Here is a 14,797-nt window from a genome sequence, read left to right as displayed (position 1 = left end):
ATTCAATGGAATTCCTCAATATTTGGAGGATGGCAATTTTCCCCATGCTTTTATCACATGACTGCAGTCATTTTTAAATCTCAAATTGTTTATTTTCCTCAAATTATTTCACTTAATCAAAATCAATGAAATTTAATAGAGAAAATCCTGCAGACTGATGATATCTTTCACTTATTGCTTGGATAATGTCGGCGCCCTACTTACTTTATGTATCATTGATACGTCGGAGTGCAAACTTGAGGACATTAATGTTGAAATTTCTCTTTTTCCTGCACTTAAAATCAAACTACTGCGTATTTGGTTCCTGAACTACAATGAATTTGACACCCCTACTTTACATGGTTAAGTACTTTTCTACATACATAACTCTAATTTTAATCAATATCACAATTTTTAAATGTGTTGTGTCCCGACTCTCAAGAGTGAGTGAAATATAATATAAATAATAAAAATTATATTACAATAAGAAAGATAAATAACATTAGATTAAAATAATAAATAAAAATGATTCCATCTGGTTGCACCCTCCCTTTGCTGACACCCCAAATGCCAGGTCTTCTACCAAGCTTTGTTTACTCGAGTGGGTGGTACAGCGCTGGGGCATTAAAATATAGCTCTTAACCCCAAAGGGGAAGTGTGCAGGCAGTTAAGAAACTGCCGAGTGGCAGAGTGTATTTTTATGGGAGTAGCTTTGTGCTCTCTGTGGGTCATGTACTTTGGGGCGAGAGGCCTGGCATATGCTGCTGTTTTTATGGTGCTGCAGTCTCTCTCTGTGCACCCCCCTGGCATCTGTTTAATGAGTGTGTATGTGTGTGTGTGTGTGTGCACAAGGATGCTCGTGCAAGCATTAGAAGGAGTTGGGGAGGGTGTGTGTGTGTGTGTGTGTGTGCTGGAGGCGTTCCCCTTTGCTCCTCACGCCTGCTTTGTTTCACCCTTTCCAGCTTGAGGGGGTGGTGTCCGTGGAAACGGATTTGAATTTCAAGCCAATTTAGAGCCTGGATAGAGAAGAAAAAGGGGCGGGTAAAAGGGAACCTACAATGTTTCCAGGAATTGCTTGAGGTAGTGATGCTTCAGTCCAAACAGGCTTTGTGCAAAACAGGATACATAATGTGTGAAATATCCAACAGCCTGCTCACAATTTAGGAAATCTCTGTGGTACCAGTGGGGAGTGGGGGGGGGGGAAGCAAACACAAGAGACATAGATTATCATTTGTAGTCAATGCCTTGTTTTTTTTATATTAAAACACCTTTAAAAATATTTTCTTTTCCATTCACTGACAAACAGTTTTCAAAGTAGTTTTATTCTTCAGACGTTTGGTCCTTATAAATATGCATTATATACAAAATAATATTATAAAACATATAAAGAGCAGTGTCATATTTAAATTAAAATTCTGGAAATCGTCATTTAAAAAAATTACATTATTGGTTCTGTACTTTTGAAATGTTACAATAGGCAGGCAGTGTTGTGACAGTCATGTTTTTGAGTCTCTTTCTGAGTTTTTTTTTTTTTTTTTTTTTCCCAAGTTGGGTTGCATAGAAGATATATTTCTATGCACATTTTTGTTGTTGTTTTTAATCTTGGATCCTGCTGGCACTGCACCGAAATATTGCATTGCTGAGATCTTCTTTTAATCCTGGTTGATTGAAAAGTATTTTTCCTGCCACCTCTCTTTATTTAGTGCAAACGATCCAAGAACAAACAAGGGCACACATTTTTTTTTTTTTTTTTTTTTTTTTTTTTTGCATTTAAGCCCCTTTTTTAAGGCTAGGAGTGAAATTTAGGCTGCATACAATTTTCACCCTTTTTTATTTGATTGCCAGCTGATGATTTGTTTGTAGACATTCAAAACTCTCAGTGTTGGTGATGTTGGATGCTGATGTTGGGTGAGTCCATTCATCTTGGCCCTGAGTCTTGCATAGCAGGCAAAGCTGGCAGGAGTGAGTGTAAGGGAGGGGCCAAATCTTAGGCACCTTTATTTTTTTGTCACTGATTGGTTGGCTGTCAAAGTCATCATGATTATCACACACACCGGGTCCGATACGGGGGGCAATGATCCACTGTCCAGTATGGCCTGGATTAAAAGTAATTATTTCACTGATTTTCTTTCAGTCTTCGCACTTTGTGTAAGTCGGAGTGATTTAACCATTGTCTCAACCCCACAGATGTTCTTCACTGTACAAGTTTCGCATACAAACAATTGGTCAACGGAGAACATTTGTCAGTTCTGTTCCTATTTGTTTTTGCAGAGCAGAGCTTTTCCTGCTCCTTCCCGTTCTCAAGTGTTCCAGAGCAGTGGTGGACGTCCCAAACACTCCGAAAAGTCTGTCCTCAGCATTTGTAAACAATCCAGAATATTATATTCTGCCTTGATTGTGTCTTTTCCTTCCATTTGTGGTTTTCTGACCCCCTCACAGTTTATACCTAGGGGACAAAAGAGGAAAAAAATGAAGCCAAACAATTCAATTTCCATATATTTTCGCCATATAAGTTAAGCACCAGATAATGTGAAAATGTCTACTCAAGTTTGTCTGTGTTTGATTTACTTTTATAATTCTAATGAAAACATCTCATGCGTTCTCATAAACGCCACAGCAGTGAAAAAGCACCTCTGAGAGCAAACATTTTCAGGATTCTTCAACTGGTTCCAAAGAACAGCCCTCGTGATTTACCGAAACCATTATTGTGCTTGATTTTCTCCTGCTGTGACTGCGACGGCTCTACAAATAGCATCAGTTCCCTGTCTAGAATGTTGGTGCTTTTATGAGGGATAGCACACCAGAGGAAACATAATGCTTTTCAAATGAAAACACTGAGGAAGGAGCGATGAAAACATTGCTTTTCTTTTTGGCTTACCTCTGTCGCGATGACACATTCTCTTCTCTCCTCTGCTATTACAAATACCGACTGATACATGGAGTCTCTTGAGGAACATATTGTAGATATCCTACACTCTGGCTTTTCACTGCGAACAAGAATCACAATTTGAGTCAGTGTGTGAGAGACAGGAAGTCGGCAGAAAAGCAAATGGTTCAGATGAAAGAGAATTCTCAGAAAAAAAAGATGCTATCTTTAAGACAAAGGTAAAAGTAATGGTTGGGTTAAATAATAGAAGACTTACCTGTACATTCTACTCAAAGGCTCTTTATCTTCTAAACACTTTTCATAAATTATCCTTTTCTCCTCCTGAGACTTTTCATCCTGGAACTCTTTTGATTTGGAATTATAAGGGTCCAAGTGGTAGTTTTTATGAATAAAGTTCGATTTTTCCGTGTCACAGTCCACCTCCAGGCTGACCTTCTGGTTGGTGTTTTTCAGCTGCGATGCCGGGATAAGGTTATCCTTCTGAGCATTGGACAAGTTGTTCATAGTGTCCGTTTCTCGCCTCTGTCTCTGGTTCTGTCTGCGGATGTGCCTCAGTGCCAAGCCCACCATACACAGCAGCACCAGCAGAGCCACCAGACCCACAGCCAGAGAAATGGCCGCCCACTGGAAGCTGTCTTGAATCTCCCCGTTGGTCACAGGAGAATTGACTGCGGCGAAAAAGTCGCATCGCGGTCCTGTAAAACCAGACGGGCAGATGCAGGTTGCGGGAGTTTGGCCTGGTCCGCTGCCTCCCGTGCAGAGACCCCCGTTGAGGCAGGGCTGTAGGGAACACTCGTCCAGGACTCTGTCGCAGTTTCGGCCAGTGTAACCAGCAGGACACGTGCAGGTGTAGTCGTTGATCCGATCCTGGCAAGTGCCTCCATTAAGACAGGGGTTACCGGCACATTCATTGATGTTAATTTCGCAGCGTTGGCCAGTAAATCCTGCGCGGCAGCTGCACATGCGCATCCCGCCGTGTATCAGGCACAGACCACCTGGGGAAAAGGAAGCAGAGAGTTAAACCCCAGCCATTGCATCATTTTTAACACATCCAAAACAGAGAAACATTTCACACAGAGAATGTGTTTTCCATAAAGTTTTCCCATGAGGCCGTCTGAATTCACACATCTCCATCACAACTGCAGTGAGACCACAGGCCTGTGTATTGTTCTAACAATGCAGAACAATCTCAGAGCCTTTCATGTTTACAAAGAGGCAGAAATTGAACTGCACTGGATATTTTGTCCTCTTTCATCAACAAATGTAGCAAGCTGTGGTGACATTTACAAGCTGTTGCTCTGAGCTGTTGAATGTTTATATGGAGGACAATAGATACCAAGTTCCCACCAATTCCTGTTGTTCCACATGGCTTCCAGTTGCAGGAATTGGGAGAAGGGGGGTGAAAGTGTAGGGGAAGTTCAGAAAGGTGGGGGCAAAGAGGAAAGGAAGGCCATACCATTAGCACAGGGAAGCGACGTGCACTTGTCCACTCTCTTTTCACAGTTGAGTCCAGTGTAGCCCCGCGGACACTCACACATGTAACTACGGCCATTGTCCTTCTCCCAGCACTTGCCTTGGTGGAAACAAGGGGAGTCTGCACATGTCAGATGGCTGTGCTCGCAGTGGGAGCCGTCAAAACCTCGGGGACAGCTGCACTCGTAACCACTCTCTAGATTCTTAAACCGGAAAGAAAAAGAAGAAAAGACTTAGCAAATCAAGACGAAATGTGTACGTTCTGAAACCTAAGGACCCATAATGAATCTTCTACTTACTGTGCAGATTCCTCCGTTCCTGCAGGGGTTGCTATCGCACTCCTGCATCTCTAGTTCACAGTTGACCCCTTTGAAACCAGGTAAACAAGTGCATGTATAACTTCCCTGCCCAGTGTTCATGCAGGTGGCACCGTTCCCACAGGGATGGTGGTGGGTGCAGAAGTTTAGGTCTGTAGGGGAGAAAAGAGAGCAGTTTGTTTACAAGGTGCAATGCAAGGCACTGTCCGTGTCGGATCTGTGTAAAGCTAATCATTACATGCTTTAGAGGAAACTTAATTTACTAATGAAAACAGAGTGCAAGTAATTTGAGAGCGAAGAAACCGCAGACCAAGTTGTCTCGTTGTACCTTGGTCACAGAATACGCCTCCCCAGCCCTCCTGGCAGTTGCACTGCCATGGCTGGTGGCAGGTTCCGTGCTTGCAGGCCGGGTACTTCTTACACTCGTCGCAGAATGGACCCTGCCAACCATCTCTGCAGCTGGAAAACAATTAATGAAATGTTATTGTTCATGTTATAAACATTCATTTATTCATATTTTGTCAGTTATGCGACACGTGCAGGGCTCTACATCATGAATGAAGTTGTCTATCGTCAGTCAAAGTTAATGTAATGACACCCTTTGTGTGTAAGGACTTGGGCTGTGCCTTGTGCTTGAATAACGTTCATTTTAGATGTTAAAAAACATTGTAAGAACAATAGAGGAAATCTTCATCATGGAAAAACTGACACATCGCTTGAGACTATAAGAAGCACAGATGAAAATTAAATGGGAGGAGTGGATGTTGTTCAAGGCGAAACACAGTGACAATAGCTTAGATTCCATTACAGATTTTCGCAAAATAAAAGCGATATTTCTAAATGTCGATAAAGTATAGTTGCATTTTGAACATGTTTCCATTGAACGTTTCTTTGGGCTGGAGCCTCGTAACTCCCGTGAAATCTCATCCCGCGTGACTTTGCTGCAGAAAGACGGACGCTCCAAACCTCCTGATAACACTCCGCATACTTTTGTTGATTCACGTCTAATGTGGGACAAATAATCTTAAAGTGTAATGCTAAGAAACGTCTCGGTCTCCTCCTCTGTTTACACATACTGTGTCATGCTTTCTTGGAGAGAAGTGATCATGTGACCAGGTACGTCATGTTCTGTGGCGTATATTTGCGGAAAAAGTGTCTCCGTGGCGCTTTTGCGACACATTTCAATATTGAAACGTCTGAAATTCCTCCTCATGAAAGACTCAAAACTTTTTAGCGATATTTGAGTCTTTTTTTTTTTTTCCAAATTCTGGTGTTTCCATCACCAGTTTGCTGCGCTATTTAGATTTTGCGCATTTCCAAGAGTAATGGAAACACAGCTAAAGACTGAAAGAAGAAACTGGAAAGGACTCGTGTGAAAACTGATAAAATGCAGGAACTGAGACAAACTTTCAAATAGTATATATATTTTTTGTTCTTTTTATTTGTTTGTGTAGTAGTGTATCCAAATATACCCAATAAAAATGTAAGATAATAATAAATAAATAATAAAATGCTACCACGTGAAATTTTTCCTTTGTCATCTTGACACAGTTCAAGTAACAACTGTGCACATCACGGGGAATCATGGGGTCAGTTTTTTTTTTTGTCACTGTGTTGAACATTCTGGGTTCATTTTAGTGGTGGGAAGTTTTTTTTTTTCATAGTAGTAACACGAATGTGATGCAGGGAAAGTTCTGTGGTGATATTGTGAACTTTGACCACGCTTATTAATCATTAACAGTGCGATGATGTGAATCTAGAAACAACACGCAGTACCTCCAGCATAACCAAAGCTTACCGTGTCAAACTAGCTTGCATTGTTGCCACATGTGTTCCTTTAGCAACACGTATATATGAACAGGTCATAATTATTAATACTTACACACACTCGCCAGGTTTGGAGCAGTTGCCATGCCTTTCGCTGCAGCCCTCGAGACAGATAGCTGAAGGGATAAGACAAAGGCATCATAAGTATTGAAATTTTTTTTATCAAATGTAATATATACAGTATATGACCTCAATTGGTCTATTTTTGCCCTGTGAGATGTTCATAAGTGTCAATGTTTGGCAAGTAATGCTCAAGACAATCATATTTTATACTTTTCAGATTTATGCAGAAAATAACAACAACAATAAGGTATTTGTTTACAGTTTTAGGGACATATGAATGGGAATTAAAAGTGGTATTTATTGACCTTATCCCCAATTTGAATTATAATTTTTTTTTAAATTATAGGTGCAACTTCTTTATTTTGTCTGTTTTTCCAATATTAAACACCTTCTCATTTTTTGTGGGGGTTTTAACGGCGCTTCAAAAGCAAAGATTTACATTCAAGTAAGGTAAACAACTTATATTTTGCACATTATTATACTTTTATGCTTGTTCATGTGGATCTTGTTGGCTCTTTATATTTTGTTAAGCGCTCTTAGATGACTTTGTTGTAATTTGCGCTATGTAAATAAAGTTGAGTTGAGTTTGATCAGAGAGCCTTCCCTGATTTTTAGTCACTTCTAACTTGTTTCTGTTTTTTAAACTCTGATCAAAACTTTATACATTTTATTTTCTAATGTATAGCTGCCTTTGCAAAGCACTTTGTAACATGTATTTTGAAAAATGCTATATAAATAAAGTGTATTATTATATTATTGTTATTATATTTAACCAAAATAAAGGAGCAGGTTTAGAGGCATTTTTTTTCAGGACAAGAGTGTATTAAGCAGTAACTGGAACCATTATCGTGTCATTTCATGCTCTGCAAGGACGTTTCTGTCATTCAACTTCCTGCTTTATCTTTTAGGGGTCTACGGAACAGGATGACAATCTATTATTAGGTCTTTATTTTATTTTTGAACACCACTTATATTGATTAGCTGACTGCCACTTACTACAATTAGCCTACTTGATTTAAAAAGTTGTGGATCCAGGAATATGGTGGATAGTAGGGCTGCGCGATTATGGCAACAATGATAATCACGTTTATTTTGATCAATATTGTAATCAAGATAATGACAATTGTTTATCATGTTAAGAGAAAAAACTGTTTTTATTAAGCTACTTTTAAATAAACAATACAGTTTGTGTACAGTTTACAGTGCAAAATGAAGCTTTAAATAAGAATTATACTAAAAAAAAAAGAATTTCAATCTGATTGTCTGCAATATTTACATTTATTAATGTATTTATTTTGTTTGCCTTTGGTAAATTTTATTCAATTGCGGCAACCAAAATCATGATCACGATTAAATTTGATTATTAGAGCAGCTCTAGTGGATAGGGTGTCATTTTTTTTTCTCTAATCTAACAAATATATAAAGCTATATAATAAAATAACAATATATTATAGTAGACTATTCACAGCAGACAAACCTTATGCATCCTTCCCAATAACTAATAATGGCTACACAGTCCTTATTTCAGGGATGACAACTACATTACAGTGGGGGCCACAAAAATATGATTGCAACTGATCCGAGGGCCACATGATCAATATTCATGTGAGCATTTAGAATAATGCCAATTAGAGCATGAACACATGGGGAAAAAGGGTTTCGTCTTTTTGTTTTTGTCTGTGGTTTTGTCACTTTTTAATTTTATGTGTTTTTGGAGTCATTATGTATGATTTTTTTTTATGCTCTTGTTGTAATTTTGTGTGTTTTTCTGTCAATTTCTGCATTTATGTTGCCAATTTGTGCATTTTTGGGGTCACTTTGTGTATTTTTGTTGTGTTTTTCTGGGTTTTCCTGTCATTTTGTGCAATTTTTCTGACAGTTCGTGTGTCTTTGGAGCTATTCTGTAATGTGTTGTTGTTTTTTGTGTGTTTTCCGTTGTTATTTTGTTTGTTTAAACGGTTTGTTGTCATTTTGTGTTTCACGAGTCATTTTGTGTATTTTTGTTTTGTGTACTTTGCTGTCAATCTCTGTGTTTTGGGAGTTATTCCGTGTAGTATGTTGAGCTTTTTATTCCTTCCAACTACTTGAAATACTGTACAATTTTTTTTGTGGGGGATTTGTTTTGGGGGGCCGCACAAAATTAGACCGAAGGCTACATGTGGCCCCCGGGCCGCCAGTTGCCTATGTCGGCCTTATTTTCTAGAAATAGCCCCCCATGAGGCCACAGTCGGTCTCAACTTTCCTCAGAAGCCTTGATTTGATCCAAACCTGTTCAGCACACCTCCAGCTGCCTGGTGGAGAGTTTTGTTTGCCCTGTGCTTTAAAGTTCTCCTGACACTGAAACGAGCAGGACAACATGTGAGGCTGCTGACAGTAAGCAGAGCCGCTTTAGTCCTGAACAGATGCTCGCTCTCAATAGCAGACAGCTGTCACTATTGTTGTTTGTGGTCGGGCCACAACCACATTTGCAGCTGCTACTAGCGCGCGCTCAACAATGGAGGGGACCGAGCACCGGCGGCGCGTGGCGGAAAATAATGCCGCGACTAACCTTGGCGCGTGCAAGCCGCGCAGGCACCGCCCACAGGTGCTCTCGCCCGCCCCTCCCCTCCTCACCCGGGTTACGTTACTGGGCACGCGCGTAGACACAAGGCATTTCCAAGGTAATAATTTACACATATTGTTTTTCTTTGGTTACAAACTGCACGTCGAAGTTCACATTTAACCAGGTTAAAGTTACTATTTCCCTTTTCTTAGTGGGACATTTAAATATACCAATAGTGTTTGAATTTCAGTCATTTTAATCCTGAATTAGTGGAACCAATTCGAGTGATTCCTCACCTTTTTTGACCCCTCGTACCCTCTCCATAATTTCATATGTGTATCAGCAGGCTCTCCTAAACTCCTTATTGGTTTCCAAATCCACAAACTCAAAACAATAAGTGCATTTCAAAAAAAATAAAACAAAAAATACAAATGTAATTTTCATCTGATTACCAGTACTTCATTATTATTAAGTAAAAAAAAAAAAGTTTTCTTTGTAAAATAGCTGACCAATTATTGTTTTTTTTATTGTCAGAAATGTGATACTACTGTAGCATCTTTTTTGCCTATTATTTTTGGAATTATTTGATAAATGTTTCTGAGTACCCCCCCCCCCCCCCCCTGCAATGTGCTCCTGTACCCCTTTGGCTACGTGTACCCATGTTTGGGAATCACTGCCCTGTCATTAACCCTAAATGGGCAGCCTGCTATGGGCGTGTGTGACAGAGTGGGAGAAGCATGGTGTGTGAAAGACGTCCAATCTATCTTCCTAATGTATATTTTCTGTAGTCACTGGCGATTGATGCGTCTGTAATCGCAACACGTGAGCCCATCTGGTTAGAATTTGGCGCCACTGTCAAAATAGCACATGCCAATTTCTCTTTCACCACCAAAGTGACAAGGATGACAGATCTGCCATCACCCATGTGGTCACACATCCAGCACATGGTAACTATTACTCTCACTAGTGCCTCCTACCAATCTACTCTTTGATTCATTTGTTTTGGTAAAAACAAGGGGCCCTTGGCATTGTGAAGCTTAATGGCAAAAGGCCTCTTCTTTGACTCATTCAGAGCTGTAAAAAAAAAAAAACAGGGTTGCTCCCTCTCCCTAAAAGCCCACATTCACTATATATTCACAAAACCTCAAACTAATTACATTCCCATTTGAACGATTAAACGTTTTCTTGCCAATCTGGCTATTTACCATGAAATGAACTTCAATCTTTCCATCCTTCTCCTGATTAAAAACAACTAAGTTTAAAAATCAATTTGCAAAGAGACCGAATGAGTTCAAACCAAGGTAAAGATAAGAATGTAAGAACATTTGCTTACGTTCTTCACAGTATTTCCCCTTCCAGCCAGGCAGACAGGACAGCTGTCCATCCCGGGTACAGGTGTAGTGGCCAAATCTGTCGTTTCTAGGTGAGCATTTTCTCGAGCAACTTTCTCCATAGTAACTTTCGTTGCAAATGAATCTGTAGGAAAATCTCAGCTCGTTCTGCTTCTCAGTCTGTGTGTCATGAGACCAATCGGCTCCAACGCCCAACTGTCTTTGGATGGCAAAAAAGCTAATCAGGAGCTCTGGATTGTTGGTGTCTGGGGGGGAAAAAAGAACATTTTTTTTTTTTTAAGGAAGTCATCATTCTTTAGTAGCAAGACATTTTAAGTCCCAAATGGTTTGTGGGTCCAAAAAGCCAACCCTTTTTGTGTTTTTTTTTAAAAAACCATAATAACATGGTCTGCATCATGCTGCATCCCTTAACAAAATCCAAACAGAGATACACTCAGGTTGTAATTTCCTCTTTCAGAAAACCATTTCCAGACTCATTCCTCTCCTCCAAAGGGCGGAACAGCGTAAGGTGTAAAATGCAGGAAGATGCAGTCAGATGTTTTTGGCAGGCACTGAATATTCTCACCAAAGCCCACAGCTCTTTCCCACGCCAAAAATAAACCAGAGGAAGTTCAATTGTGTTGGGTAAAAGAATGAAAAAAAGGTGTTCTGAAGTTCACAACAAAGGAACAAGGAGGCGTGAAAATGATGTGAAATATAGAACAATTAACAGGTGGAGGAGAGGAAAGTGTGAAGTAACTGTTCTGTGTTTCGAATCCCATCATGTTTGGCTTTTATTTATGTTGGTGTGAAAGGTAAAGTGCTTAGGGGAGGGCTTCTGGGTTAAATCTACATGCAGAGCTCCCTCCTGTGGCAAAAAGCATGTCCAACTTACCTACAGGTAGAGTTCCATAAGGCAAGTCCCAAGCTTCAATTATTAATGAAAATGAGCCCTGAAGAGAAAAGACAGTTAGAATGATCAACAAGAATAGACTGGACATGTTTTAACTTATTTTTTAATATGCTGCTGTTTTTTTTTTTATTTTTTTTATTTTATTTTTTTAATTTAAGATAATATCCAATCACATTACAGTGATCAAATCTTATGGCCAGCAGCTAAATCTGTCTGTTGGCAGCTGAGTAATATTAATTATATGGAGTAAAAGAAGAAAATTCAAAAGGAAAAGGAAAATATGGAATAATAAATAGGGAACACTTATTATTATTATTATTATTATTATTGTTGTTGTTGTTGTTATTATTTTAAAAGGTAGTAAAATGAAGGTTGTGTTGTTCCGAGCACCTACCGGCCATCCAAAGTTGAAGGGTATCTGAATGGGTTTGCTTAAAGTGCCTGCACTGTTCTTGGCGGTGAAAGAGTTTGTCCCCAGCACGGGTGTCATTGTACTTCCAAAGATGCATTCACCTGGCGACACCACAGCTTGATAGTTCTTCAAGCAAATTTTAAAATAAGTCCTGCAGGTGGGTTTGCACGCGTTTCCGTTTGCAAGCAAACCTTTGTGGTTCTTAAACTCGTGGAGATCAAGCTCAAAAACTCCAGCTCCAAATACCTAAAAGAGAAAGGGGAGATATTTCAGTGCGCGGAGTGCATGTGGGTACATTAGTCTGTCTCGCCATCAGTAATACAGCGCCACTAAGGGGATGAGATTTTGTTGTTTTCTTCATACCTGGGATATCAACGTGGTGCTGAATGCGATGGTAAAGGTGAACCAGGCTGCCATCCTTCTCTATCTCCACGGCAGCCGCGTCACCGGCCAAGCAGCAACACCCTTTTATTCCGGATTAATAAGAGATAAGTATAGGAATAAAAGAGCAAGAAATAAAAATAAAACAATAATAAAAAATTAAAAAAAAAAAACTCTGAAAAACGTATATATCCTCCGCTCCAAGTGACTTCTCAGTACTCCGTGCGTCAAAAGCGTCCAAAAAGTGTCTCCAAGCTGCAAGTTATCCAAAGGTTGTGAGATCAGTATCCAAAAAGCCGTGCTTCTTTCTGTCAGCAGGAGTCCTGTCTTTGCATGGTGATGTACTCCACAATGGTCATTGCGCGCGCGCCCGTGTGTGCGTGTATCTCCGTGATTGTTTTGGTGCTGAACTCGGTGCGTCAGTGCGCAACGGATGTACACCGTTCCTCTTATTACTAGTGAATGAACCGTAGTGCGTCTCCTCCTGGGATATATAGACTCACTCTGCCTTGCTCATTACATAAACTGTCACTCACCCAACTGATACCGCCCACTTGACATATTCAGCCCCCTTCCCTTCCACCCCAACTACAATTATCCACATTTAATACTCACTGACACTAACAGGACTGACCACCATGGATAGTGGGGGGCGATTATGAACAAGACTCGGCATCTGTTGACTTATTTTCAACGCACAATACGCAAACCACACATTTACACATTTGGCGCAATGTGAAGAAATGAAAAAGGAGAGGGGAAACTTTCAGAATATTAAGAAATTCAATTACTGCCTACACTGCGCGCACCCTTTTGCCCTTGGTTCCACTCAATTGCACGCCTAATTAGCCCTACTTCAACGCTGGTGCCGTGCACAGTCGCCCGTGGGATCATATGTGCGTCTCCCTCGGGATGCAACTTTGTCAAACACCAGGAGCAGCAAAAAAAAAAAAAAAAAAAAAAAAAAAAAAAGTGTGTCAATCGTTGTCACACATGATCTCACTGTCTTTGATTCATTATTAACCAAAACACGACTCACCGTATAATTATTTTGGCGTTTGTTTCAAATAAAAATGCCCTCTAGTTGCGCTCTACTTTTACGCACGGACACAGAGGTCAGTGCAACGTCACAACGCACGTCTTTCTCTAACGCGTCCCTTTGGGGGTGTTTTATCTCGTTGGTGGCGTGTGCCCTTTCATGCCCACCCATGCATTTTACGGTTAATGGCAGCGTGCCTCCTATTGTTGTGACGCGTGTCCCTCTCTCGCCCTCATGCGGGGGTAAAGTGCGGGACTGGAGACGTAACCATTCAGCTGTATGCAAATGAGGCCCCTCTTTCTGCCCCCTCAATCCTTCTCCTCCTCTCCTCTTGAGAAAACCAGTGCATCTAACCGGTCTGACACATGGCTTTTAGGCCTGCGATGAAAGATTCAATAAACCTGACGTGCGTAAATGTTCCCATCTCTCCACGCTGTTTTATCATCCTTCAATAAAAATGCTCGTAAAAATTTAAAGCCTCCTTTTAAATCCAGGTGCGCACACAAGCGTATCCTATTAGATTTTAATGTAATTGTTAGAAAAAAATCTGATCCAACCATTGTTTTTTTTTTTTTTTTAAATTCTGAATCATTTTAAATTTGGCATAGATGCAATTCTACAATGTTTGCTCTATATACGTTGGTGGACTCCCACAATCTGATTGGTTGTAATTGTTATATGATCGCCCATGTGTCTCTCCTTTACCATCTGGTGACAGACTGGCAGACCATCGTCTGTTCATGAAGGAGACAAGCCAATTTTCTACAACCTGCTCATCCAGATTCAACTTAGTATTAGTTTGTAAGACAGAACTGCAGTAATTTAATTATATTGAATACATTAATAAGAAGAAGAAGAAGAAAAAAAAAAAACAGGTTCAGCAAAACCTTTTAGCAACATGATTAAAAAAAAAACACTCTTAGTGTTTGATCTCAATGAAAACAAATTGAATTGAATATATAGGTTACATTGTTGCAAAAACAGTCATTGGATTAAAAGGAATAGTTTGATGTGAGTGGGTTAATATGGTTCACTTGTAATCTGTTGCCATTGAACCTGGTCAACTTTTAGATGAAAAAATAATGAATAATAATAATGAAAAAAATAAATACAAACTTAAAGTTTTGATTTCTAAATTTGTCATAAACAATTAGTCTTTCCTCTGGAACACTATATCAATAGGATGGAAGATGCCCATTAAATAATAACAGACATGTAACAGCTATGTAAAGAGGGTAAATGGCATGTGATAGAGCTGGTATGTAGACTTCAGAGCAGTTTGACCCAATATTTTCATTGATTGATCAAAAAATATATATATATATATATATAATTTCATGTCAAATACCACAATTGTTTAAGATGTATTATTATTACTTTGTTACTCTAAAACATGCTAAAAGCTCATGTAATGTGACAGTTAAAGCTGCAGTTCGCAGAATCCTATCTTCGCTTCGTTTTGGAACCGAAACCGAATTTCAACCTCCCATACCGGTGTCTTTTGTGGACGCTCTTAGCGACTTTTTTTTTCTCAATATAGACTAGTGACAAGTGTATGGACTTTATCTTGTGTTACTGGAGATTTTTCCGGTGTTTTAGAGACTCGTACATGAATACATGTATCACTCTGTAG

General features: G+C 39.7%; 1 protein-coding gene across 1 annotated transcript; it reads right to left on the bottom strand.

The window, feature by feature from the left end:
• Positions 1-1,500: 1,500 nt before the first annotated feature.
• On the bottom strand, positions 1,501-12,599 carry dll4 (delta-like 4 (Drosophila)). Its single transcript, XM_028440053.1, has 11 exons — positions 12,108-12,599; positions 11,727-11,990; positions 11,315-11,372; positions 10,422-10,685; positions 6,539-6,599; positions 4,985-5,115; positions 4,639-4,808; positions 4,323-4,542; positions 3,123-3,861; positions 2,858-2,966; positions 1,501-2,425 (listed from the first exon to the last, which is right to left on the bottom strand). The coding sequence occupies exons 1-11, from the start codon at positions 12,159-12,161 to the stop codon at positions 2,420-2,422; spliced, it is 2,076 nt and encodes a 691-aa protein (XP_028295854.1). The 5' UTR covers positions 12,162-12,599; the 3' UTR covers positions 1,501-2,419.
• Positions 12,600-14,797: the final 2,198 nt, after the last annotated feature.

The sequence above is a fragment of the Gouania willdenowi genome, chromosome 24 (assembly GCF_900634775.1).
Source record: "Gouania willdenowi chromosome 24, fGouWil2.1, whole genome shotgun sequence".
NCBI lineage: Eukaryota > Metazoa > Chordata > Actinopteri > Blenniiformes > Gobiesocidae > Gouania > Gouania willdenowi.
Note: the sequence above shows the minus strand (reverse complement) of the source record. Positions and strands in the feature narration are given on the sequence as shown.

Excerpts from the sequence above, each read along its gene's own strand:
- dll4 (XM_028440053.1), bottom strand. The coding sequence starts at position 12,161 with ATGGCAGCCTGGTTCACCTTTACCATCGCATTCAGCACCACGTTGATA. Across the intron at positions 3,862-4,322 it reads GTCGCTTCCCTGTGCTAATG|GTGGTCTGTGCCTGATACAC; the intron begins GTATGGCCTTCC and ends CCTTTTCCCCAG. Across the intron at positions 2,967-3,122 it reads CCTTTGAGTAGAATGTACAG|TGAAAAGCCAGAGTGTAGGA; the intron begins GTAAGTCTTCTA and ends TCTTGTTCGCAG.